Here is a 27,940-nt window from a genome sequence, read left to right as displayed (position 1 = left end):
TAGCCTTTAATTTGCATGCAGTAATTACTGCAGCCAGATGCATCTCTCTAGCTTGTTTTAGAGGACTTAATGCGTGGTAAATGGCAGTTGATTATAAAAATATATATTTACTGAGGTGCTATGGTAATTTAGTGATATGCATCTCTTACACAGCTGTTAAACCTCAAAAAAAATAAAGTCAGCAAATTGATTTTTTTTTTCTGAAAACACACAAGAGCAAATCACATTATGTTTCAATGAAAAGCAAATGCTGTAGTTGAATTAATTTGGAGTACGCGGCTGAAAATACGACAACAGGTACTTTGTGGCTATTCATTAAGGGAAGCAAATGTTCTTAAAGACGGAGAGAAAGGTGACTTAGGAAAAGCACCAGGCACGGCCACAGCGTGCGGAGAGACCTTCAGCCTCCGCGGTGGGGCTCCGGGCTGCTTTGCTTAGAGCCCTGCTCCTCTGCCCAAGACAAATTCTTTTGTCTTTGATGTAGACACTTGCTCCCTCAGCTGATCAGACTTTAATTGTTTCTCCCCGATTGTAATCAAAGTCTAATTAAAAATACCCTTTAGATTATTGTTCTGGTTAGCCTGAAATCAGGAGATATGAAATGTGCTTGCTTTCTCTTTCTTTCTAGCCTCTTTAACCAAATGGCTAGGCTTTAATCATAGAAACAGTTTAGCAGGAAGGGCTCAGTGTCTCTGGCTGCCTCATTTAGAAAGTTTGACCCATTATTCCCCTCTTCAGTTGCCAGGGTTTTATGATGAGCTGATAACAAAGCTGTGTCCTAACAAGGCCAGTGCTGCTGGTCTCTGATACAGACATAGCTAGGAATGTCTGATAGCAATTCCCAACCAAAGGCACCACACTAACCCTGGTGGCACAGGGCTTCTGGCAGGCCACCTGCCCTCACCGAGGGCTCCTTGCAAGGGGACATCCAAGAACACATATGAGCTCACTGCTCACGCGGAGCCCCAGCACAGCTTAATAACACAGGAGACTGCAGGCAGATGGGGACCATGAACCTCATTTTGAGTCCTAGCCACCTTCATGGGGCAGCTCAAGCTCTTCTGTCCCCCGTCCTGGGGTCATCTCTCACAGGTCCACAGAGGGGATGGGAAACCACAGCCCAGGTAAATAATCACAGATACCCACTTCAGTGAGCCCCGCTTTGGGTTGGCCACACTCATGGCCCTCGCTGTTACCTGCGTGACCGGTGGCGAACATGGTCATGCCTCTCCTTCCCCTTCACACAACCGTTGGTGGCAGAGGCTTCCTTGGATGCATTGCCACTTGCCTTTTCAGGACACCTGTCCTCTGCAGAGTACGACAGGCAGCTGAGAGTCCCAGCGCTAGGGGAACAGCAGAGAAAAACAGCAGTGAAAAACTGTCCTTACATTTGCTGAAGGCTTTTTGTGTGATTCCCTATGGACCCTTAATCCACACTGCTTTCCTTTCCATAGCCAGAGACCTACAGTCCACACAGAAGAGAAGTGGATGGCTTTGAGCCTTTCAAGGAAATGTACATGTTGCTCCCCAACCTACGTAGCCCATTGCCACAGGAAAAGGGTCTGGGTGCACTAATGCAGCACTTGGGGGCAGTGAGATGAGGGAGTGTGGACATATGCAAGCGCCTTCCACAGGGAGCCGCTCCAGCTGTGACGAGACTGGGTGCAGGGCAGGACTGGGGACTGCCCTTCGCTGTCTACATTCAGCTTGGAATGCAGGGCCCTTCGCTGTCTACATTCAACTTGAGATGCAGGAAAGGACAGCGCAGCCGTGTGGCCCGAGCAGCTCTCGCCTCCCGCCCACACACCAGGTTTGTTGAGTCAGTGCCCACTGCGGCAGGACATCAAGGACACAGCTCAGCCCAGAGGGCCTGAGGGACCCAATGCCATGATCCCCAGTCATTGCTCGGACTACTCGGCCTTTTCACTGGATGCTTTGCCAAGGGAAGAGCCTGGAGCACATGTACTATGTTCTCCCCAGACAGATCCTCTGTGTTTGTCTGCCCAGTTGCAGCAAGACTGGGACATGCAGCCTGGTTTTACAGCCCTGCGTTTATTTGAACCTCATTGGCAATGTGGCTGAGTTGAGAACATGTTACACATTGCAATGACACGTCTGCATGGGGATGCAGAGAAGGGAGTGCATGCTCCAGCAGGAAAACTTCCCAGAAAAAATAAAGAAGACCAAGGTCAAGGTCTCTGATCAGAGGTGCCAGAAACCAAATGGCCACTTGTTGCAACTGGCTTCGGCACAAAGCGTCCCAAAAAAACATGCAGGCCTGGCCAAAATCTTGTCTGGCCTCAACTGCCTTGGGGTCTGGTAGAGAGAAGTTTTTTGCATTTGAAATACCAAACTGCACCTTGCTGGACGATATCGCATTGGAATGAGGAGCAGAGCCGGGATGGCAACACCCTGGGGCAAGAGGTCTCCAAAAAAGAGGTCTCCACTGGGGCTTGGGCAGGAGGACACAGGGCTGCTGAATTTATGAAATGGAAATAAATAAATAAATAAATGAATAAAGTAAGTAAGCCCAAACAAACTAGAGCTCAAGCACTCAGGAGGGAAGTAAGTAGATTTGCAGGCCCCGGAGATGTTTATTTCAAAGAACACGAGGATTAATGGAAAGCCATAAACCATACCCGACAGGGGTGCCGAGAACACTGTGTCATCCACAGGATTATTCCAAGAAATCAAACAAGCATTGGCAGGTTGGAGCCTGGTCTGGCCTGGGGAGCTGTACCCGCAGCGGGTTGGCACTCTGTGGGGACAGAGAGCAGGGTCCCTTCTCCCCCTCATTATAACACTGCGTAATTCTGCGGCGCGCGCTCAGGCTGTACGGCTGTGAGAGTGCTCTTGCAAGGAAAAGTGCTGCTGCAAAGAGCAAGACAACGCTACGACGGTGTGTTGTGGGAGGCAATTTTCTCACATGTTAGCTTTAGATGTGCGTTAGTCAAATCCAAGTGCTGGGGTCACCGAGGGAGAGGCCGGTGCGGAGCCTCAAGTCCAGGATACACAGGAGACGATGCTGGCGGAGCCTTGGGTCCCTCTGGCTTTTGAAGTCGATTACTTCACTTGTAATAAATCTCCCAGTCGCTTTTTGACATCTGTGTTATTTTTACCCATCCGGGAAGCTACATAGTTAATTGCTTTCTTTGTGCAACTAATTAGCTTGTGGCCTTTCCCAAACCCCTTTTAAGAACAGTCTTCTGAGGCGCAGTCATTAGGATCCATTAAAAACGTCCCCAAATTAATGACGGGTGGAAAGGCCGGCGTGGTTCAGCTCCAGCAGCAGAGAAGGGAGGGTTTCTCCCGGGACTGGTGGCACTTTAGGGCACCAGTGACACCCATCCCGGTGGGATGGATGGCGGTGACATCCCTACGCTGGCACTAGTGGAGCCACCTGCCTTCCCGTGCACTGAGCGCCCCTGCATTAAAATCCATCGGCAAGGACGGCTGCCCTGGCGTGTGCTGGGAACCAGTCGTTCCTTCTGCGCTTGGAAGTAATTATTGATGGAAATAATTATTCTCCAATCCCATCAAAGGCTGGCTTAGATTCAACCAAATGTTCTCCTCCGATGAATGCTAAGAGTCTCTAACGCTCTAAACTGGCTGGTAATCCCTTCGGATTAACTCCCACGGACATTGATTGAAAGAAAAAAAAAAATATATATATATATATATGTTTATATCCGCAGCCCCAGCTGACAGCCCAAGCAGGCAGGAGAAAGAGGAGTGAGGAAGGAGGCTTTGCCCTGCCAGGTTTTTCCAGACGGTGGGAGCAGATGGGTGGGAAGCAGCAGGCGCTGCCTGGAGCACCGGCCCGCTTGCCTTGCCACCAGCCCCAGCCCTTGGCCGCTTTCCCTGGACATTGAGCTTGCAGATTTGGGCTCTCCCACGTTTTCCTTCCCTGCCAGAACGCTGCTGCAGCAGGCCTCTCTCTCCCCACAGCAGAAAGGATGCGGACAAGGTCATCGGTGGGAAAGAAACCAGGTATTCCCAACCTCGGAGCACTGAGAGCAGTGGGAAATCCTGTTGCAGGGCATCTCTGGGCAGACCAGGATGAAGCCGGAGAACCCAAGCACTGATGGAGTTTGGGTGAAACCTGCCATGGTGACACGGGCAGAGTAGCAGCGAGGCAGCTCCTTGGGGATGGCAAGGGCTTGTGCGGGACAGTGTCACCTGCCCCAGAGCTCCAGGGCAGCCAGCTGGAGCACCTGCCAAAAAGCCAAGCCCTGGCCACCCTTGTGCCAGGGGCATTTCTGAGCTCGGGATGGAATTTGGGAGAGATGATTGGAAAACTTCCCCACTCTGCCCCTGCCAACCCTCGAGGCTCTGCAGCCCTCGGGGAAGATGCTCCCGCCAAGTGATGCCGCAACAACTAAAAAGGTTAAAGCATCTCCGATGAGCCTGTTAGTTGTGGGTGGTTCCTTGGGCATTAAAACGATGATGATGATGATGCCCTCGTCCAGGGCATGGATCTGGCAATATCCATCTGCCGAAGGACAGGGGCTCCTGGAGCGACCCCGAGGAAGAGCATGAGAAACTCTCTGCCAACAGGAGCCGTGCTCCTCCTTGGTGGACGTGGCCAGATGGAGGCACGTCGGCTAAATCGATGGGAAAAATCAATCCCATTTAAATGGAGAGAAAGATTAAACATCGGCCACAAAGTGCTCTTAATTACGGCACCCAATCGGAGATCGGCTCGGCCAGGGAAGCCGGCCGGGTGCCGCGGTGCCCCGTGGCCGGTAGCCCCAGCTCGCACCCCTGCCCATCCTTCCCTGTGCCCTGGCCCTGCGGGAGGATGACAAGCCAGCCCTCAGGGCCTGGCTGAGGTGCCCCTCACCACGGGGTCGTGGCTCCCTGGGAGCCGCTGCGTCCCTGGGAACACGGCCCGCTGAAAGCAGCATTGCTAAAAACCGCTGCTTTTGCTAGTAAAAGTGCCCTTTTATCGTCCCTCTCGCTCTCTTGCTTCTGCTCAGCTGATTAAAAAGGAAAACGGTCGAATGGCTCCTTTGTCCCAGGGATGGGAGGTGGGGAGAAAGAAGATGGAGGTTGCAAAGACATTTCCAAGCAGCAGCTCCAGCAGATGTGTTTACGTAAATCTGGTTGTGATGTGCACTAAAAATACCTCTTCAAATTTAGGAGATGGGGAAAATTGCAAGTGCTCTCCACAAACCCGCGCGTGCTCCAGGCAGGTTCCCGTCCCCACCTCGCGCCGGTGTGGCAGGAGCCCTGCGGTTTGTTATTGAAAATTATAATAGCAAATCACCGTGATATTTTCTCTGATTGCACTGACTCCGAGCCAGTCCAATTTTAATCTTCTCACAGCTATTTTGCTGCGTGGCAGCAGAGGCACCAGCTGCAGCCTGAGCGCGTGGCTTTCTCAAGGCGGTTTTGATCGCACAGCACAAACCCAATTCCATAATATCCATTATTTCACCCCATTTCCATCAGCCAGGCCTTGCCCCCTTCCCGTGTGGTGTGTTGTGTCCCACAACCCCGAGTGGTTGTAGGGTGTCCCACCACAAACCCCTCTCGCCCCTTGGACTCCTGCAACTCGGAATCCCTTGGACTCCAAGTGTCCTCTCGCAGCAGCCCGGCTCTTTCCTTGCCAGGAGCCTCCTGGTTCTGCACGGCTGAACCCAAACCCAGGCACTTCCCATCTGGAAGAGGTGGCTGTCAGCACCAGATGCTCCAGAGGACACAGCGTGGTCCAGGACCACAGGCAGCTCCAGCCCGGACACCAGCTGCTGCTCCTGACCCCGCAGGCTGGCAGCACTTGTCTTGCCAGGGTATAGACACGGCCCGTTGGCATTGATTCCGGATGGGAACCATCTGGGAAGCCTCAACCCCAGCCCACCGGAGCTGTGCACAGTGCCTGGGAGGAGCGCCGGGTCTTTCCAATCCTCAGATCCCTCTCCTTGGGCAAATACCCTGCCATGATACCTGCTAAGGATGTGGATTTTCTCCTGCATATGGGAACAGAAAAAGAAATCCCCGGATATAGGAATGGGAAAGTCCTGGCTTGGCTCGACGCAATCCTGGGCTCGCTCTGAGCACCCTGCAGCCACTGCACCCTGGGGCTGCCCACCTGAAGCAGCTTCATCTGGGTCTCTGGGACTGCAGGCACTCAGCGCAGGACAGCGGGAAGCCACGAAACGGGTAGTTCATCGGGCAGCAACGTGGCTCGTTAAATGTTACTGCCAGAGAGGCCGGCAAGCGCTGCCGGGAGCTGCAGCGCCGGCCTTCCAATGCGCTGGGGACTGGGCGCTCGGGAGGCGGCTCCGAAAGGGCAAGTCGTGCCCGGCTGGAGCAGATGTACGTGGAGCAAGCGCCCCGTGCTGAACCCGGCTCCCGCCTCTGCTCGTCTGCCCGCAGGCTTTATCACCATCACAATCCTAATTTCATTTGCTTGCTGGGGTCGACAAGGCTGAGCAGGGGGTCGCAGAAGCAATTCCTCGTCCTGCCTTCATTCCCAGGATATCTCCAGGAAAAGGGAGGAATTGGTCTGCTAGTAAGAGCGAACAGACCCCCTGGGACTCTGAATTAATGCTATTAGATCCAGCCCCGCAGCAAAACAGGCGTCTCCGTCCATCTGGAGCCCCCTGCCCAGCTCCACTTGGACTTTCTGCCCGCTCCCTGTACTGGAAACACCGCGTGGCTTAATTAACGCCGCGCGCCTCTCACGCTGGAGGTTGTGTGGCTTGTTAATTATTTTTATAAAGAAAATAATTAGGCACAATCACGGCAGCAGCTCTGCAACATTACAGCTCATTAAGCGCTCTCCCGTTTTCCCGGTCTATAAAAAGCTGGGCACCGACGATGGAAATTGCAGACCCGGGAATCGGTGCCAGCGCAGAACGGCGCTACCAGCCCACGGCGGCAGTGGCGGACACGGCGCAGGGGCCCGGAGCCACGGCCGAGGAGGGGATGCTGCCGCGCGGCTGCCCGGCTCCCGCACACGGGTTGGGAGCTCCAGTCCCGGCCTCCTCACTGCCCAGCAGCCAGGAGGTGCCAGGAGATGTCAGGAGGTGCCAGGAGGTGCCGCTGGGCACGTTTCGCAGTCCAGCAGAGCCGGCAGCAACTCCCGGCCCACTCTCCAGTGCAAAATTAACCTGCGTGGCAGCAGCAATGCCAGGCTGGGCAGCTGCCCTCCCTGCTGTGGCACCCAGCTGGGCCACGGAGGATGGCACAGCAAGGTCCCGGGTGGGAATCTGGGAGGCCTGGGCTTTGGCCCGTGGCATGAGCTGTTTTGGCTACCAGCTGGACTCTCCAACCCTGCAAATATCTCCGTTACCTGAGTCCAACCTGGTTCACTGGCCAGAGCAAGCCCGTGCCAAGCATCTTCCCAGGCAATCCTAGGGCTTGAGGACGCCCGAGTCATGACCTGGACGTGCTCCGTCTTACGCCAGGAAAATCCAAGGAGGGAAAACGCCCTGTAGGGAGTCAGAGAAGGAGGTGCCTGGGCAGCAGCAGCCTCCGTGGGAACCCCTGCCAAGGGCCGGAGTGTCCCCACGTGGCAGCTCTGCTGCGGCAGTGTCCACTCGCACTGGAGCGGAGGGAATAAGCTGCAATGACCACCCCATCTTCATGCTGTTATACATCCCTGGGTATTAATTTATGAAGCAACCTCAATTAAACACGAAGTGTTAAGTGGGACAGCGGTGACACCGTGACGTCTGCAGCCGCAGGGGCCAGGAGCCACCAGGGCTCTCGCTCGGCACCTGCACGCAGAGCTGCTGCTTTGCTCCTGCCAGTCAGCCCTTCCGAGAGAGAGCCGGGGGTCTCCCTGACAATGCTGTCTTTCCTCACTTTTTCCTTCCAAACCTGTGCTCTGCACCCCAGTGCTGCAGGGAACCCAGCCCAGCGGCTGCAGCCCAGGTGACCCCCGCCACACTTGGGGTCATCACCAAACAGCTTCATTCAAGAGCAAAACCCAAATATTTTATATAAGCACCAAGCCTGTCCCCTCCCTGCATTCCCTGCTGATTTTCCATCCAGACAGAAGACGTTTCCCCCTCCGTTTCCCCTCCGGCGGCCTCTGGAGCTGCCTAATCAGGGCTCGCTCGCCGCCGGCCAGCTGGAGCTGTGCGGGGGCACAAAAGCGCCGTGAGCGGCGTGGCCAGCGCGTTGGGGGCCGCCTTTTTAGTTCAGTTGAGCCCAGTTCCGTCCCCGCCGCTTGCCGCGGGCTCATTAGCGATGCCGCGCGGGGAGCGGGGCCGGCGGGGAGGCGGCAGATGGCAAGCGGGCGGCTGGCGCACCGGCCACTGCTGCCCCCGGCCGGCAGATGCCGGGGGACCCCGGGGAGCCCCGGGGCAGGGGGGGATGTGTGGGGGGAGCCAGGGGGCTCCTTGGAGCTCTCCAGGCTGCCCAGGTCCCCGCTCCGGCCCCCAAGCCCGGCCTGTGTCCCCGCTTGCTGGTGGATGAGCTGGAAGAGCCCCTCGCCCGGCATCTCCGCTTTCCCTTTCTGCTGCCAGCAGGTCGATAATCCATTTAGCCTGAAAAAGCCCCCGGCGGAAGGCAGGACGTCGCTGTCCGAGGGGACTCGCGGCTTCAGCAGAGCCCTAACCCTCTACAGCTCCCTGAGAGCCAGCGAGCTTGGAGAGCCCCTACGGCCACCAGCGCCCGCGCCCACATAGCTGTTTTGGCCTAGGCCAGGTCCAACCCCCCCCCCAAGAATCTGGGCGCAGAGCAAGGGGGGTCTGGCCAGGACCGTCCCCTCTGCTGCTCCCCAAGAGGCTCACAGGGAGCATCCGCCGCAGCGGCGCCGGGGCCGAGCTCGCTGGCGCAGGGGCTGGCGGCAGCGAAGCAGGGAGCAGATGGCCGCCGTGCTCGTCCCTGCGGACGCCCGGGCTGGCTGTGCCCCGGAGCCGCGCTGCGCGCTGGCATTGCCCTAAGCTGCTCCGAGAGCCGGGAGTGCTCTCGGGGCCGGGGGGGAGGGAGGAAAGGCCGACGGGATGAGCAGCCCGGTACAAACCGCTCCCAGAGTGGAGGAGAGCGGGGATGTGCAAGGGATCGGGATGCAGGCGCGGGGCGCAGGTGGCCGTGGTGCAGGGAGCGTCCCCTGGCCCAGGGCCCCTCTGCGGCCACTTGCTGCCACTGGCATATGGTGCACAGAGACAAAAGCAGCGGCAACGCGCGGGGGATGGAGGCAGGGAGCTCCGCTCGCGCAGCGCTCACGAGGAGCCAGAGCGTGGAACGCAGCAGGCCCGAGGCCACGGGGATGGTCTGCATGTCATGGGGGGACACCAGGAGAGCCCCTTTGCACCTGGGGGCTTCTGAGAGAGATGGAAACGCTCGTGTCCGTGCTCAGCTTGGGCACCAGCCTGTGGCTGAGCCAGCAGCCCGTGCGCGAGCTCCGGCCACCGCACACCAGCGCTAGCCCTGCATGGTCCCCATCGGTACCAATTGCTTAAGCAGCTCGCGGGCTGGTGTGCAGGCAGTGGCACCAGCACAGGGGGGAGCGGGACGATGGCAGCACCTCTCGTGCACCCGGAGCAGAGGCGAGCCATGCGCCGGCTGCGGAAATGAGCCAGGCTCCCTCTGCTCGGAAGCCTGGCTCCCTCTGCTCCACTCTCCATGTGGGATCAGGTGCAGCCAGTGAGACAGCAGCTTTCCTGAACCTGAACCCCACCGTGGGGTTCTGTGGTGCCCACAGACCGAGCCGCTCTCCCTCCCGACCCCTCCTGCTCACCAAACTTCTGCTCATTCCCAGCGGCAGGAGAGCAGCAGGAGCATCGCTACAGACCCACAGGAGCCCCAGTGCCTCAGGAAACCAGCACAAAGTGGGCATTTCAAACCAATAACAAGAAGAACCATAACAAAACTGCTCTGAATTAGAAGGGGGCTGCTGCGAGGTGGATGGACAGTGTCTGGCAGCACCTCCATGGGGATGAGTAGCCCCCACAACTCCAGTGGCATCAGCAGCAGGTCGGCGATTTGTGGGCACCTCTTGGAGAGCTTGGGAACACGGGCAGGCTCAGCCCTGCCAGAGGGCACGCGGTGATGAGGAGCAGCGGGGTCCGCTGCAAAGAGCCAGGCAGTAGCCACATGCTACCGATGCCAGGGCTGCATTCCCACCAGCGCTGCATCCCCACCGCCCCAGCATCACTCTGGCACGGTCGGGATGGGTTCCGCGGGGCCTGGACCAAGGGATGCTGCCAAGCGTCCCCAGGATGCCCCAGGACCCCACGGGCAGGAGGGAGCCCCATTGCCCGGGCGGCGACAGCCCCCACCCCGAGCCGGGGGCAGCGCTTACCTGGGCAGCGGCCTGCGGGCCGTGATGCTGGCCACGATGATGCTCCCGGGCCGCGGGGTCGCCACGGCCTTGAAGGTGCCGCGCCAGAACTTCTCGAAGAGCTGCTTCTCGCCCTGCTGCACGCTGGCCATGGCCCCGGGCCCGGCCCCGCCGCTCTCCGCGGTGCTGATCGCTACATCCCGCCCGGCCCCGCTCGGCCCGGCCCGGCCCGGCCCGGTTCGGTTCGGTTCGGCCCGCTGGGGCTCGGTGCCGGCTCGCGGGGCGCGTGTGCGGCCGCGCCGGCCCCGCCGCCGTTTTGTGCGGCGAGGCGGGCGGAGGGGCCGGGCCCCGCGCGGCGCCGCCCCCGCTCCCCGCGCCACGAGTGACAGCGGCCACGTCGCGAGCAGCGCCGGGCAGGTCCCCCGCGCCCGGCCCTCTGCCCCGCGCAGTCACCCGCCTTGCTGAGGTGCCCCCAGCGCCGCCAAAAGCGGGGACAGCTCCCAGCAAGCGCAGAGGGGAAGCCCGGCCCAGGATATGGGAGAGCAAGGGGGGATGTGGGGAGAACCCCCCCCTTCCCGCTCTGCCCCTCTCTGCCCGTTTGGTGAATGTGGTCCCTCTGCCAGCCACAGCGTCACGGCCGGCTCAGAGCGAGGTGGCACCTGGGGAGGGATGAGAGCGGCCTAACGGCCAAGCTGGGCTTTAGGGGAGGGGATGGGTGGGGGGCTCAGGTGCAGCCGTGTGGTTCCCTTGGCCTCCTGCCTCCATCCTGTGCACGGCCAAAATGCGGAGAAAAACGGCCCTTGTTGCAGACGCTCCAGAGCACAGTGAGAGCTGGCGACCTTGGATAAATGAGACTCTGTGCGCTGCGAACAGGAGCTGCTCCAGGAAAACGGAGCGGGGACAAGAGGCAGTGGGAGCTGAGAAAGAAGAAAAGCACCAAGAAACGCAATCGCTCTCTTGCCATAAATACAGATTTAGCAGGAGTCAGTGCTCGCTCAGAGTAGTGTTTGCTTTAGCTCCAGCCAGGCAAGCCCACGGGAGCTGCTAGCTCACCCGGCACCGTGGACCCAGGACTCTCAAATCGTTTGAGGTGTCACCGAGCTGGCTGCCAAATAACAGGGGTAAGAAGTGCTGGACTCGGAGCTTGGCACGGGGGTGGCACGTGGGCAGAGTGGTGGCTGTCATTGCTACAGCGGGAACCCACTCGCTGGCAGCTCGGGAGGGAGCGATCGGCTCCATCCCCGCCGCAGCTCGACTTTGCCATCATAAGCTGCCTGGAAAAGCATTGCTAAAACACACAGGAGCAGGGAGCTGCTCCGACACTCGTGGCTGGAGGGAGCTGCGTTTTTCCCGGGCACCGGGGCCCAGCCGGAGCCCTGGTGCCCGTCCCTGTCACCAGGGCTGCACGTCCCCACCATGCCCAGGGCAAGCAGTTGCCTAATGCTCATGGACAGCGATCCATGTGGTTCTGCTCCAGCCACAGCCCTGGCAGGACTCAACCTGCTTCTATTTCTGGAGCCGGCGAAGCGCAGGCCGGGAGTGGAGAATCCAAACTGGCCCGAGAGCCAGCGGAGCGCAGCTCCTGGGATGCAGAGCTCACCCCGGTATCCGAGGATGCGGCTCTTTGGGCTTCCTGCTCCCTGGCTTCGTGCAGGAGGGACACGGTTCCCCGCAGCATCCCGGCACGCACCCTGCATTCACCTAACGAACCCTGCTGATTAGTGCCTGTATTTTCACCCCCGCTCCTTGCCGCGGGAGTCACCTTCAGCAGGGCGAGCTGATTGCCAGCCGCTGATTAGCAATTAGGCGCCCGGGGACGGCAGGTCCCTGGGGGGCCGTGCAGCAGCCCAGGGGCTGGCGGCTTCCACCGCTCCAGGGCTCCAAAGCTTTGGGGATCCGCTCCAGGCATGGATGCGATGCAGGAGCAGCAGCACCGTGGAGGGACCGAGGAAAGCCGTGCCGGGCGCTTATTGCTTCTGCCATCCCCGCTACACCCTGCTGTCCCCCGGCCCTCACGGGCTGTGTGGGTGATACAGCACGGGGATATTTGCCCTATAAATTCTTCAGAGCGGATTTACAGCTGGGCTATCGGGAGCATTGCAGGCTCTTAATGCATCGGTTAAGGCTGCATCAATAAAAAAACAGACACGCGCCCCCCTGCCCCAGTCTGGCACTGGCCTAACAGCCCCATGAAACGTGGCAGGGGTTAAACCCAACCCTCTGCAGGTCGCTGATGGGCACGGCTGGTGCTCCCCATCCTCCTCCTCCCGGGGATGCAGCTATTTGCAGCGCCGGGTGCTGCATGAGCAGCATCTATTTTGGGCACAGCCGCGATTAAGCCCAGCCAGCTGGGGCCACGGTGCAAATAGGCAGAAATCCGAATTATTTCCCCATTATTCCCGGCTGCAGCAGCCAGGCCCAGGGTCTCACTCCTCAGCAGTGACCTGGGGAGTGACACACGGTGCCAATGGGTGCCTTGTGAGCAGGGCAATGTCCATGGGGGGGCCCTGGGCACAAAGAACATCCTCCCTGCTGGGGGGTCCCCAATAAAGCCAGGGAGGGAGAATAATTAAGCAAATGAACACACAAGGTTTTCTCTCCTGGAGAAAAGCCTGGTAGCTAAGAGCGACTGCATCCCCGTCAGCACCCGGATCCCGGATGAGCCGTCAGGGAGCGACTTTGTCCCTGGCAGCTTTTCTGGTGTCGCCAGCATGGGTACAGGGATGATGGGGGGATGGAAGGGCCCCAATCTGGCCACACGATCAGGCTTTTTTTCTGCTCTTAATCCCTGATTCTGTGAAAACTGACATCCAGCAAGGTAGGAACAGCCCAGGAACATCCAAGTGGAGCAGGGGGGAGCTCCTGGCAGTGCGGACCCAAATCCACAGGGAAAAGGGGGTTTGGCCCCCACGAATTTGGGAAGCTTTCTGCAACTTGCCTATTGCTGCCCTGATTTGGGGGGAAAGCGGAGCCAAAACGCTCAGAGCTAGCGCTGCACGCAGGTGCTGCCGCGCTCGTGCCTGTCTCCCCAGGCCCCTGCTCTCCGCCAACCGCCACCAGCGGGAACAAACAAGTAAATAAGCGTTGGCAGCAAGGCGGAACGCTCCTTCCCGGAACGCATCATTTAGTTTCAATTATCGCGGGCTGCGGGCCGCGCGCAGGCACGGGTTGCAGAGCAGCCGCGCGGTGCCCGAGCGCTCCTGCTGCTGCTGCAGTGGCCCCTGTGTCCCCGTCCCGCGAGGGGACCCGGCCAGATGCGCTTGGACAGCACACCTGGGCTACCACCACTGCTTTTAGTGCCGTGCCTACCAGAGCCAAGGGCAGCGTCTGGTATTTTAAAGGTATCTGATGGATCATGATGGATTTTCTCCTGGGAGACACCGTGATTCCCATCAAAAAGCCCCTGTTGGAATTAATGCTGCTGAGCAGAGCCAGGGCAGTTGAACAACTCGAGCATCGCTGTTTTACAGCAATGTAACTAATAGGACTATTAATACAAGCCGAGCTTGCTCCTGACGTTTATATCGCCTTCAGTCTCCTTCTTGGTGCTGGAATTACCAGTGCTGGCCTGGGCGCTCTGGAAGTGCCATCGTCCTTTCTCAGGCTGCAAGATTTAGGCAAGAGGCGGTGATTCAAAACACAGTGCTGAGGAAAGAGAAGAAAGGAGGGAGAGCGGAGGGGGACAGGGTCCAAAGGCACCGGGGGGCCTCCCCACTACTGCATTCCCAGCCCTGGCGGGACTGGGATATCCGCAGTCCCACGCGCTCCTCTGGAGCCGAGCTGACCACCTCACACACACCTGGGTCAGCCCCAAGCAAGAAAATCTGCTTTTATTTTTCAACCTGGCCTCTCTGCACTGGTTCCCAAAGCCCAAACCCATGCAGGGCCACAAGGGGCTTGGGGACAAGGATGGAGCCCTGGCCTGGATCCACCATCAGAGATGCAGCAAAGGAGCAGAACTGCGTGGCAGGCCTCGCTGAGCATTAATTATTGCTGGCATTATCTGCACAGCCAGATAAGGTTTTCATTAATAACCTCGAAGCTGGGGAGCAGCAACCCAGGCACGATCTGCACATTAACCACAACGGCAGCAAAACGCAATCAGGTGCGGGCAGCAATTAGCTGCCCAGCCAGCAGCAGGGAACATGGGGGGCAGTAATTAACAATCCCCACGTGGCTTTGGGGGCCCTGTAATTCCCAGCCTGCTAGAAACCAACTCAAGACTAATCTTTCATACATAAAACCCTATTAACCCTTCTTTAACTGAAAGGAGATAAGCCGGGAAGCAGGTGAGGGAGATACAAGATCCAGGTAGATCCCAGAGGGGAAAACTGAGAGGAAAACCAGAGATGGGGAAGGTGCAGGAGCATGGATTTTGCCTGCAGAAGCCAGAATTTCTTCACAGCAATGGCATTAGTGGCTATGTGGCTGATATCAACACCAGCAACCTCTGCTGAGCATCCCCCAGCGCTCAGGAGAGCTGGGAGAAGAGAGGTTTTCAGCCAGAAACTTCTCTTTAATGGCAGGGGGCAGAGAAAGAAAGAAAAAAAGAGCCAAAATCAAGTTTAACTCCTTGGAAACTTAAGGGAAAAAGGGGAAAAACTCCTTATGCTACAAAAGCTCTTTGGAGGGCACTGACAAGTCATCTCCCAGGCAGAAATCTTCTCCTGATGGGAGAAGTGATGAATAGGAGCAGAAGAGCAGAAGCTTTGATCTGTGAAAAGAGAATTTTTTCAAGCAAAACCTTCTCTGGAAAGGTTTCCTAGGCAGGATGAAAATTTAGGACAGAGTTGCTAACAGTCTCATGCAAGGGAGAATCTTACCAAGATGTTCGGATTTGGGCGACAACCTCCCAGCCGCACGGACTGCCCCGGGGAGAACATCAGGTTGTGCAGGGTGCACCGGACACGAACAACAGCCCTCCAATAGCTCAGGAAACACTGCCCAAATGTTTCCCATAAAATTCTCCAAAGAAACAGTGCCCAAAATCCTGTTAGGAGGGGGAAAAACATCAGCTGCTTTATACATCTACAAACATTCAGCAGCTAAGCCAAGCCTACACTCCAGAAATCACTAATGTTTAAGGAGCTGAAAACCCAGCACATGATCAATGGAAAACTGAGAGTTTCTTCAAGGCGAGCTGAGTTCAGATGAGATCTCTGGTGCCCCCAAATCACTGGCAGTGCAGCTCTACCCATGGCCCAGACAGCAAGGGCTGCAGCCATTCATATCCCATCTCTCTTCCCTGCCCAAGCCCCTTTTCCCTTGTTCCGGCTTTGCTGGCACTTGGAGACTGCTCCCTGCTTCCATTTAGCTCTACCAAGAATTACCAGCCTCTCCTTCCTTTCCCCTCTTGGCCATCCAAGCAAAGGACAGGTTTCCTCATTTTCTTCAAGGTGATAAAGCGCTATTTCCACGGCATATCTTATTCCAAGCAAATCATATGCCACAAATTCAGCCGGGTCTAACAAGAAGGGGTGCAGCCCAAAGAGATTCATCTCATCCCCTGGCCACGCGTGGGGTGAACTCACATTGCACTGCGTGAGGCGTTGCTCCGTGGTGCAAAGCGGAGTCTGCAGCAGGCTGTGTCCACAGCACAAACTTGGATTTACTCTGAACCCTTTGATGAGAAGGCAACATATGGTCATGGTGGCATTCACATAGGCCTTAGGAATTAGGCTGGAGGCAGTGGGGAAGAGCAGTGCCACAAGGACAACTAGTGGTCTTGAGCTCCCTCGGAAAGCCCAGTTTGACTAGAAGAAGAAAGATCCCACTCTTTACCCTTTAAGGTCTCCTTACATATCCCTTATTCCTGGAATCCCTTTTCACAGGTGCTCCTGGTGACAGCAGTGACTTCCCTGCTTGCCTGTAATTAGCTGCAAAGCCACCCAGAAGTTGCACAGCCAAAGAATATTTAAGAACCAAAAAAAAAAAATGTAATTGCTCTGCAAGAAAGCAAGCAAAATCCATCATGGCTAATTATTTGCTCTTAATTGTCAGAAAAGATGGATTGATGAAAGGCAGTGGTAAGGAGGACAGTGGACTGCTCTTGAAGGCAAGCACTGTAGCAGAATCCGAAAGCGAGACTTTTCATAATCCATGGGCTGTTAATTATCTAAACACACGTCCCGTGGAGCTGCCTGAGTGAAGATTAATTAGTTTTTGAAATAATAGCTAAATTGATACTGGGAAGGAGTTTGGGTTCCAAACTAATGGCTGAAAATTAGCCAGCCTGTTTCTCAGTTCTTCTTTGCGGTGTCCAGAAGGACATTTGTCTCTGTTGCTTTTTCAGAAAAGGGCCATTAATCAAAGCAGCAGATGGTTCTTCCCAAACCTGTGATGCTGCAGAAAGACAGAGGGAAAGAGGAAGAGGAGGAAGCGATTGTCCAGAAGTGTGAGGGGAAAGAAGCCTCAAAACCCAGTGATGAGCAACAACAGGGACCATCCCCATGAGAGCTGGATCTGCTCAACTTTCCAGGAGCAGCTTTCCAGGAGATGAGGAACAGATCGAGCGGAAGGCAAGTTCCTACGGGAAAGAAACTGGACTATCTTCAAGACAAGTCACTTGAACTAATCCCGAAGACCAGGGCTTGGGGCTCCTGCTTCAACCAAGTTGGATGTTTAAGGCCCCCTCCTGCCCAAAGCTCTCCCCATGAAATGCACAGCCTGAGGGCCAGCATAAGAAACCCTGAGAAAATGACCCAGCAGGGAAGTGCAGCTCCGTGAGCAGCCCCCAGCCCTTCCTCAGGGACGGTGGCTGTGGCCGTGTGAGTTCAAAGGACCAAGAACGGGCACTCCATGGGTGGCGTGGGGACCACGAGCCCCGTGCAGCAGCCGCTGATGGCTGCAGCATTAATCACAGCTCGCAGAGCCCGTCGCGTCCCGGCCGAGCGGCCGCTCCATAAAACACGCTGCTGCCACGCATGAAACCCCCATGACGTTTATTGATGTTCATTACCTTGGGTTTTAGAGCATAATAAATAACAGGGGGGAGGCAGGCACCCAGCGCGGGGGCGCCTTGACGTGCTGCAGAGGAGGCCCCCGGGCTGCCTCAGGCTCCTTTTCCACTGCAAAACCTGCGCCAGATTCACTGCTCGCACCGCAGGGAAGGAAAGTCAAGTGGCCGCTGTCTCCTTGGATATTGCTCTGATTTTTCATCCTCCACTTGCTGTGAGTAAAACACATCAGTGAGTGGCAGCCTCCAACCCAGGCTGGCCACGACAGGCAGACAAATCCAAACTGGGCACCTGGTGCCCATTGCTCGCTCCGTCCTTCGCTGTCCAGCAGACCCCGATTCATCTCCAGAGACCAAGAAGAAGTGCAGCACATGGGTGACCCTACAACTAAACCCAAGGTCCTGCTTGGAGACGCTCCTCTCCTGCAAAGGGGTCAGCTCCAATGAGACTCGCTCAGACTGATCTCATTGACTCCAAAGAAACCCATATCCTCATCAGGGACCTAAAGCAGGCACAAGGGGAGAGCTGAGCGGTTTTGCAAGCGCAGTCATAGAGCTGGTTCGGAGATGCTGAGAGCACCCAGGCCACCCCCTCCCTGCTTTGGCAAAGGCGGCCAGGAGCAGCGCAGGCTCCGGCGTGGGAGCCTGGCCACCGTCTCCGCTTGGACATCTCGGTGCTGACGATTTTGGCAGCAGCTCTTCCCTTCCACCCTGCACATCCTCCCTGCGAAGGCAAATATCAGCTGCTTCCCCGGGCTCTGCAGGCCACCTTGCACCGTAGGCAGAGCATGTGGGCTCTTTTCTGGATTCCCTTTTAGCTCTCTGCTAGCCCCAGGAGGCGGCTAGTTTCTCATCCCTTTTTACAAGGTGATTAAACGCTGCATTTGTAACACATTTCACTCTGGGAAACAAATTATGTAAAATACACCCAGTAGGGGCTAACGAGAACTGATATGATCAGAGAGCAACAGGGACTCTCCTTTCAGGATTTGCTTGGCAAGGGCTGTGACAAGCTGCCTGCTGGCCTGCTCCAGCCCAGGAGAGCAGGTCCCTGCCCTGCGCACCACCGGGCTCTCATCCTGCTCTATTGCCATTTTCTGGCACCCTCAAAGGCTGCAGCTACTGGGGAAACCTAAGTCTGGCTGCACACGCACGTCTGCCAGGTCTGGTGCTGCCCTTGCTCAGCACAAGCCCAAGGACACGGTGCAGATGAGCCCACACACAGCTCAGGCCTTGCACCACTGCACCACGGAGCAAGAGCTCCGGCTCTTGCTGCTGCTTCCATCAAGGCTCTCCTGGGGTTTCTGGAGCTCTTCTAACCAGGCACACGGTGCCTCTCCTGGGCAGGGCTAGGAGAGGAGCATCCAGGTGGGATTTCCCTCCCTGCCAGGGGATATTGTGCTGCTGCAGCAAGGGGCAGACAGCAATCCAGGACCGAGCTCCCCAAGCCTCAGATCACTCCTGTGAGAAGGAGGGAGGAGGAGAAGCTGCAGGTCAGGGCAGGTGGCCAGGGCAGAGGAAACAAGAGCTATTCCTTGCTCTAGGCAGGTAAGGGATGCTCCAGGAGAAGCACTGCAGGCAGGTGACACGCCAGACCAGGACAGAAACCATGTTGGTTCTGGAGCCAGTTTTCCAGTAAGGAAAAGGAACAGGAGAAACCAAGATTTCCTGCCCCAGTTTGCAGACTCAGTAACAACTCAAGATGTGAATTTGGCCACAACATCGCACATGGCTCACACTCACTCTACACTAACCTCATCCGAAGCATTCATAATACCAGGTTTTATGGTATTAATCAATATATACCTGTCCCAAAGCCTTGATCGAGCAGTCCCAAAGCTGCAGACTGTTGTTTTGGCATGGGAGGAACACGAGGCTGGAGAGCAGCTCCCAGCCCCACTGCAGCCCTGGACAGGGACCTTTCAGCAGCAAACGCTCCCTGTTAGTTCTGGGCTAGGAAAAGGGGGAGTGTTTAGCAGGGATTCAAGGCTGGGGATCCCACGTGCTTGAACCCAGAGTGGATTTCACTCTGCTTTAGCAACCAGAGACGCTGCCTCGAGTGGGAAATGTGTTCACACGTGACAGGAGCAGCCTCGTGCTGCAGCGGGGAGCGGGTCCAGGCCTCCCTCCTGCTCCAGGCCTGTTGTCCCTGCGGTGAGTGCGACTGCACAGGGGAGATAAGGTAATCGGGCATCGCCAGGGCGGGACAGCGCTCCAGGAGAGCTGCGAGATGCTATCGCGGCACAGAGATATCTGCAACTTCATCCCCTGCTGTAACGGGAAACCCGCGGAATTAAAGGAGCGGCAGCTCCGGCCTCGCTGTGGGGAAGGGGACACGGGGGTGCCGAGCCCCACGGGGCCGCAAACCTGCTTGCTTGGCACCAGCGCGGGCAGCACTGCTGGGATGGCGGCGAGGAGGCCCTATTGGGTGAGGAAGAGGCCTGGAAGCCTTTGGAAGGGGCAGACACCATCAGTGCGTGGTAGCCGCCGCTGAGGACGCGCTCCCCGGCTCATCCGGGGTGAAGCGGCTCGTCCCGACGCGCTTCCCGAGGCGCTGGGCTGGGCAGGGGGCTCCGAGAAGGGCCCCGCGGCGCCTCTGTCCCCGCTCCCCGGACACAGCGGCCTGGACCACAGCGAGCACAAGCGATGGCCAACGTGTACCTTAAAAAAACATATTAACACAAGAGACACATGAAAAAAGCTTAAGGGACAAAGGGAGACGTTTCCCTTATAATTTACAAGCACCTGGAGCATGATGCCCTTGAAGTGAATATGGGCCAAGATGATGGGGATGCCTCTTCCCCACTCAGGTCATTACCTGGCTGGCTCTGGCAAGGAAGGGGAGCAGAATTTAGATGAAATCTAAAAAAGTGGGTATACAAAAGGGCCAGCATCTAGGAACAGGCTAATTTGCCTCTTCAGGCCACTATGGAGCTTGGCCAGGGCAGCACTGGCCAGGGCAGCACTGGCGCTTGCTGCTCACAGACTTTCTGCTGTGGCGCTCCACGAAATCCTCGAGCTTCGCTTTTCGCTGCTCCGCAGGAGCTTTCTGGGAGCAGAGCAGGGTGCAAAGGAGGGAGGCACGAAGCGCAGCACGGATCACAGCACGGCACTGCCCTCTTTGGGTAACGGGTTCCGCCAGCCCTGCCGCAGGACTCCAGGTTATCTCAGCTGCCAGCAAGGGCTTGTGCCAAAGCCACCGCCACTGGCCTGCGACTGGGAAGAACAGCCGGTTCCTCACAGGCAGCATCAAACCCAGGTAAAGGGAAGGGGCTTGTCTTTATCTCCAAATACGGAGCCTACGGACCCTCCCCAGCCCTCCGTGCATCCTTTGCATGAACCCCATCCAGCACCGACAGATGGAATCAGACTTCCAGCTAGGCAAGAGCAATTTCATCTTGTCCTCGCCCTCCTTAGCAGCAGGTCTTGTCAGCTTTACAACAGGAAAGCCACGTGCCTTCTAGCTGCTTCTGGACACGCAGTATTTTTGGGCTCGTTGCTGGCACACAGCCCTGCTGCAAGCGATTGCCTCGAGGTTAGTTAGGGGCGATTCTGCAGCGAGGTCCTCGCAAGGGCAGGGTTTGCTTTCCTCCACGTTAAGCCCTTTTATTAGCGTTCTAGCCAGAGCTGGACATCACGGCACCCTCGCTATGCCAGTAATCACAGCGGGGAACTACGGAGAACTGCACGCAGTGGAGGCAGCAGTAAGGGCAGAACAAGTTGAGAAGCTGTCAGCTACAGCAGCAAGCTCAGGAGTCACGACTGTGCTCATCCTCACAGCTCACAGCCTAGGAGGAGGAGATCTGGTCCATATATCTGCACAGTGATAGTATTTTGATCTCCTTCAGTCTGCCCTGAGTCACCAAAGAGCCCTGGGCATCCCAAGGGACTCCAGCTCCCAGCCTGTCACTGGGAGAGCACCAGGCAGCTAACTGGGGACCCCGGCACCTCCACCCAGCTGGGGCTTTTGGCCCCAGTCCTTCCATGGCACTGCAGGGCAGTGTCCTCCTCCCCACACAGACACGACGAGGGTTAAAGCAAGAGCCCCTTCGTCCTCTGCCCCCAAGATGAACATGCCCAGGTACTCGGGGAAGCTGCTCCCTGCACCAAAGCTGCTTCTCTCTCCACTAACTGCTGGGGGGCTGGTGTGTAAAGACCTTTAATGAATTTGCCATACCCCCTAGCACAGAACAGCTCTACTATTTGATGCAAAGTTTAATTTGATTTCTCACTTGAGTAGCTGAGACATCCTTGATATGCTTCCTTTGGCTTCTTCCACATAAATTTGCTGCATTCAGCTCGCACCAGGAGTCACCTGCATTTCACCACCTCTCCCCCTCAGCTCCCTTCCCTCCACCCTTCTCACCAAGCTCATCTGCACCTCCCAAGGCTGCAGAGCTCCCACTCCCATCCCAGGGACTAACACTGGCCTCAGCATTTGGAAAACAGGGAGCACATTGTGGTTACCACAGAAATAGCAGAAGCACAGATGGGGACTTGCAGGTTTTTTAAAAGTCTTCATTTTTTTTCTGGCACTCACTTACAAGGATCTTGGGCTTCAGCCTAAGATCCAAGGAGCCACATGCACAGACCAAACCAGGCTTGCTCCTGGGACAGGGAAAGCCACATTTTCCCCAAGTCACATAGAGTAGCTTGCCCACAGCAGAGCTGGAGAGCTGGACACCCACAAACATCTCTGGGATTTTGAAACCCCACAACCCAGATCCCAATTCAAAATTCACCAGGGACCCTTCATGAGCAACCCTGGCCTGACTGCATCTGTTCACTGCTCAGATATCAGAAACACAACAGAGAATTTCAGAACGTTAAAGCAAACCATCAGGGAGTGGAAGATGGATTTGCTGGCACTAAAGTCACAGAGCAAGGAACAAACAGGCACCTTTGATGGGGAAATCAGCACTGAGGTTCTACCACATTTTGAGCTAAATAGAGCTATGTGTGAAGCCACCGAGCACAGCACCATACACCTCTTCCCACCAATCTAAATGAGTCTGGTCACAGCTCTCAGACACAGTGACCAGACAGAGCAGTGCCCTGCACATGCAGACCAGAACCCAGCACATACCTTGCTGCTGCTGCCCAAGACGGGCATCTCGCCCTCCTCCTCCGTGCCCCAATCCTCAGCGAGCTTTGCTCTCTCCTCACCTTACAAAGTGACCCCGACCCAAAGCAGCACATGGAGAAGGTTGGGTGCAAAAGGTTGGCTCGGGCTGGATTTTCTCAAGCTCTTCAGCCTCTTGATGAAAGTCATAAAAGAAAGACAACGACCAACCTCTGTGTGCAGCAGCTTTCTTTTCTTTAAGGAAGCAAAAAGAGAAAAGTTACTAGAAGCCCTGATAGGATTTTTTTTTCAAGCTTCCTCCTTCTCCTTTGTGTGCTGAAAGCTCCTCTTAAGTGATCACGATGCTTCCAGAGGGACAAGTATTCCCAGCACAATGCAGACTTCTGAGGCACCGAGCAGGGCTGCCCAGACACCTCAATGATCCTTGTTCCCTCCAAAATTAAACCGGGCAGCACCAAACACTGCCACGGGTGCACGTTTGGGGAAAGGGGACAAGGTGCACGTTTGGGGAAAGGGGACAATTCAGCAGCTGCAGGTCACCCTGCCAGCCCCAGCTGCTGCGCTCGGTGACTGTGTGACATCCATCAAGGGCCACGTTGAGCATCATCTCAGTCAGCTGCCATCCCACCCCCACATGCACTACTATCCATCAAGCATCATCTGTGTCAAGCGAGCTTAAAATAAAACTTAATGCCTATAAAGTGTTGTGGTTTCACGTTATTTTGCAGTCTCCCTCTGTTAGGCAGCGCTTCCCGGTCTAGACAGAACAATCTTGTTGTCAGCGAAACAGATTCGCCCTGACATCCCCGCAGCACGTGGTGACGCGGCTGCTATTTTGGAGAAGGGAAGAGAGCTTAAAAGCTCCTTTTATTTATGGTTTTGAAACATGATTCCTGCCCATTCAGCTTCAAAAAACACCTCACAATGAACAATCCTGCCGTGCTGGATTTGACCTCCCTATTAGGGACCTGCATGGATGGAGAAAGGGGAAAAGGATCCAGCGTTTCCAGGACCTGACACGGAGCGCTGCTTGCTCTGTGCCTGCCCTCCTGCAGGGCAAGGATCCCTCTCATGCTCTGGCTTTTCAGACCAGCCACTTCAGCCTCCTCCTTTCCTCCAGCTGAGCCCAGTGGCCTGCGGACCTCGTGGGAGCCCTAGGTCCTGAGCACAGACTTGCCTAGTTCTCCGCGGCTGTGGGACAAGCCTCAGGAGATCGGCAGGGAAACGCAGGAGACAGATCTTCAGCCTGAAAAGACAACATCACACTGAATCAAAATACATTTTTGCATGCCAGCTTTGCCCCTGTGTCCCCGCCAGCACGCGGGAGACTGCAGACACCTCCTTTGTGAGGAAAGGAGCATTGCTGCTGCTTGCAAAAAGGCTGCGCAGAGGGAACGGTAACGTGGAGCTCGGTCAGCTCCGGTGCAGCCCCGCTGTTTCGCTCTTTCAAGGAAAAAAGAAAGCAGCGTGATCAAACGAAAAAATAACGTTTTTCCTCTTGCTCTGTCACTGACGGATCCTCAACATCCACAGTTAGAATTTGCAAATATCAGCCAGGGATTTCTTCCTCTCCTCTTCCATTAACGCTGCTACCTGTGCCCTCAACCCAGGCGGTCACGGTGAGGATTGCTCCAGCTCATCAAGTCAGACCAACCTGAGCATCTCCTGGGGGAAACATAGGCTTCAAAGCTAAGAGACTAAGGGCCCAAAAGTAGTTTGGTCCCCCTGATACCCACATGCATATGATGGGGGATCCTCCAGCACAGCAAGCTGAACAGCAAGGGAGTTCAGCCCCGTGGATGCCTCTCCAGCAGGGATGTTTTTGGGGTCTGCACGCCCCGCGCTCCCCATGTGCTTTTATTCCTCCAACACAAACCAACCTCCAGGAGGTGTCCAGTTCCAAAACATCCTCTATCATCCCACCCACATTAGCATTTAATCCTAGTGCTGCCGCACCATGCAGTGCATCACCTGCAAATGCTCTACAAAAACACTTGCCTTTAAATATTCAAGCAGGGGAAAAGAAAAAAAAGGCATCTAAATATTCAAATAGGAAAATGAAAGTCAGGAAGGAGGATTTGTTTTTTTGCAGAGGCACTACCACCCAGCAACATAATGGAAAGGGTGATATAAGAAAGAGCTGCCCTCAGGCCTGCTCCCCACACCGATTCCCTACCCATCCAAGGGGATTTAACCTTGGGGATTCATCTCCATTCTGACCTCCGCTGAGATATTAACCTAATCATAGGAGTAACTGAAATCTACTCACCCCCAGATCATGCCAGTTTTGCCCTTTAGGGAAAATTCTGTCTAGGCACCAACCTCTGATGCTGCTGGTGCTGTGCAAGAGCCAAGGCTGCTTTGCCTGGAGCAGCCAGCACCTTTCATTCGCTGTCAGCCGAAGCTCAGGACAGCCCAGAGACCTCCCAAACCCAGGGCGCAGCAGATGGGCTGGAGTTCCAGGGAGACTACACAAAGTGGTGGAAGATTTTGTGATTCTAAGAGATGGGCTACACAGGACTGCAACCAAGTGGCATCCAGCCTGGGCTCTGGCTGGAAATTGCACCAAGGAAACTTCTCTACAGAAACATAAGAAATAGCACAAAGTGGCCCTTCTCCAGCTGTATATAACTACCTTATGTATTATAAGGTCATCCACAAGGACGTACCCCAAGGTCTTTACCTGGCCCAAACCCATCCTGCAGCAGTCCCATCACCCAACTCAACGCTGCGTGAAACAGCCTGTCCTTGTCTTTGCTTTTACACCGGGGGCTTGATCCCAACAGATGCCATCAACTCTTGAGAGGGAAATACTCTTTCATTGCCTTTTCTACATGGAGATGTTTCTGTCTCCTGCTAGCTGCTTGTCCTACTTCTCCTGAGCCTCCAAGCACTGAGCAGACAAGCAAGACTTGGGAAGCAATGACTCGAGCGTTCCCAAGTTCAGCCATGTATTGCCTTGTCTCAGGAAGGCACCTTGCTCCTCTGCCGCTCCATCTGTGCACGTAATGATCCAGTTAGGTGTCCAGCTGCAGAATAAATATAGAAAACCTGGGCAGCGCAATTACAGCACAAACAGAGCGCTCCCTCTCCTCCTGGGTGCAGAGTGGGCTGAGCAAGTACAGGGGGAAATCAGTGCTGAAAAATGAACGTACACAGCGCCTCATTACCACATTTCTAACAGCCCTAGAATGGCAATCAGGGCCCCTTATCTCTCCCCGTCCTGGGCCTTACTAGACTCAGACTAGAGGCAGCGAAGTCTGCTCACCATCCAGACAGGGCACCTCAAAGCCCCCTGCCCACCAAGGGAGCACCGGGAGCAGCCACACTCATCGCATCTGCTCTCACTGAGGGGCTCCAAGAGCTGCCGCTACTCCATGACCAGCATCAGGCCTCCCAAGTTTTATTCCCACTCCCTGGGCCTGCCTTCCCTGGCAAGGTGTATTGCTCCTCACCTCAGGAAAGATGTTTTACTGTTAGCTGGTGTCATGTGTTACTGCACACCCAAATGCTGCGCACTGCTCCCTTCTCCATGACGTGCTTCCAAAATGATTTGATGGCTCCCACAAAGAGCCAAGTCAAGAAGCTCTCAAGAACTCCTGAGCTGCCTTTTTAAGAGCTAGTGAATGCATGTACCTAATTCACTCTTAAAACTAATGATTTAATTTGCCTTAGTAGAAGCAAACCAACATAAGTTAATAACTCCTGGCAGTACAGCAGCATGTTCTATCTGGAGATTATGCTGATTAAATCAAGTGCCATAATCTTCCTTTCCCATCTCAATAAGACTGAGAAAAAGACTTAGGAATACAGATGCAGCTTTCTAAGCCACAGCAGGGAGCTGCATATTCATCTGAGCACTCTACCAGCTCAGCAGAGCACACACAACGTTCCTCCCAAGAAAGTGGCTCTGCTCATGTGGCACTAAGGAGTACTGTAGTCATCGGTTAAGAGCTGAAGAGCTGCCAGGAGATGGAGGTAGGAGGAACTTATGGTTAGTACAAGGGTTTTGCTAATGCAGAGCAGACGTTTAATGTCACTGTTATCTATTGGAAAGGCAGGAGGGAAGGACAGGCTTTCCCAGGCCGCAGATACAAGTTCCCTTGTTCAGATGCAGAAGGTGTCTAGGCTTCCCAAGCTCCTCATCTGCTCTGCATCCCCTGCATCCTGCTCCGGCAGCTGTCACTCTCTCTCCAGGAAACACTACCCCGTTCTGAGACCCCAGAGGACCATCACACGCCCCTTTGCACCTCCACATCCTCACCTCCCCGGCTCCGTGGTCACCGGCGCGCTAGGGCTGAGCTCCAGCGCACACCACACAGCACGCTGCCCTTCTGGATCATGTCCCACACCTGTGGCTGGGGAACGGACCTCGCTTTCCGGCCGCATTTCCCTGTCCCACAGGGCTTCTTCCCACAGCAACCATCTTTCATTCCATCACTGTATGCTCTGGCTTTTGCAAATCCACAACAGAAATGAACCCACTTCACCAATTCTCATGAAAGGTTCTGGGTTTAAACCTAAAAGAAAAGCATCAACTAGTGCTCGTCAATCACTCTTCAAGCTGCCAGGTAACTCAACACATCTACAGCTGCAAAACATGACTCCCAGCAAGAGGCTTTTGCCTTTTTTGTCCTGTCTTTCATTACAGATCCAGATTTCTAGGCCTTCTCTATCCACTCCAGCAATGGTTAATGGATAGATACACTTCCCTTCACCTGCCCTACAAAGCAGCATCCATTACTGGGGTTCCAATCTAAAAGTAGTTGAGGAAATTAGATCAGACTCGTTAAGGCTACCAGTCTCCTTGCAGGCTACAAGGCACCAAGGCCATTACTCAAGCAAGCTGCAAATTCAAGTGGCTTCAATTCAGCAGTGCAGGGAGTCAGTGTCTGAACTTGGGTCAAAAATAGAAGCCTGTTGAAAACTTCTTCCACCCACCTTGCTAATCTTCTATGTTTTTCTTCCTCCTACCTCTTGCTCTACACTGAAGTGAAAGAATAAGCCACCTACATCGATGAATCAACGAGAGCTACCTTGACTTTCCTCAGAATCATCTCCCGATGATGATGGTTTTCCAGATAAAGCCCGCTCCTCTGCAATGCAACAGCCAACTCTTTCCTGGCGCTTTCTGCCACATGATCATGCTTGGGTACTCCACGTTTAATGGCTTTGTGCGCTGGCTCTTTGGATCGTGTGTCAAGTACTCTAGAGTCCTTGGGCAGGACACTTCAGCAACAGAACACCTTTTATTTAAAGCCAATTCAAACCCACAGTAGCGAGTCTGAAAGCTTCCCCAGAGAATGACAAAGGATCTAGTTAAGACTGAGGCAAAAGGGAAGGGATTCAAGGCCAAAAAAAAATCCCCATAACAGGAAGCTATGTCTGAAAACAGACTAGGAACACTGCTTATCCTGACCCATGACACAAACGACTTGTCTCCAGCGGCCACCTGCATCCCCAAGGCCAAACCTCCACGCAAGCAGTATTGACTGACCCTTCCAGACAATGGTTGCAAAGTCTACATTAGTGGTTATGAAATAAGTGAATTTTGTGAAGGATGGGAGATTAACAGTGGTAGTTTTATCAGCTTATTTGAAAGTTGGGCCAAGCAGCAAACCTGAACATGAGCTGCAGCAGTTGTGGTCCTCTGCTTCTGCACAAA

General features: G+C 55.4%; 1 protein-coding gene across 1 annotated transcript in view; it reads right to left on the bottom strand.

Annotated features, from left to right (window-relative positions):
* The window catches only part of SRRM4 (serine/arginine repetitive matrix 4), a 28,807-nt gene extending 18,418 nt beyond the window's left edge, over nt 1–10,389 (bottom strand). The window contains exons 1-2 of the mRNA XM_026037417.1: nt 10,259–10,389; nt 1,197–1,343 (exon numbers count right to left, since the gene is read on the bottom strand). Of these exons, the coding sequence (XP_025893202.1) occupies nt 1,197–1,343; nt 10,259–10,389 (278 nt within the window). The remainder of the gene's footprint in view (nt 1–1,196; nt 1,344–10,258) is intronic.
* Between the last annotated feature and the right edge of the window lie 17,551 nt (nt 10,390–27,940).

This window comes from Nothoprocta perdicaria, unplaced genomic scaffold (assembly GCF_003342845.1).
Source record: "Nothoprocta perdicaria isolate Ctin4 unplaced genomic scaffold, notPer1 scaffold_2, whole genome shotgun sequence".
NCBI classification, from domain to species: domain Eukaryota; kingdom Metazoa; phylum Chordata; class Aves; order Tinamiformes; family Tinamidae; genus Nothoprocta; species Nothoprocta perdicaria.
The sequence above is the reverse complement of the archived record's forward strand: the minus strand, read 5'-3'. Positions and strand labels throughout refer to the sequence as shown.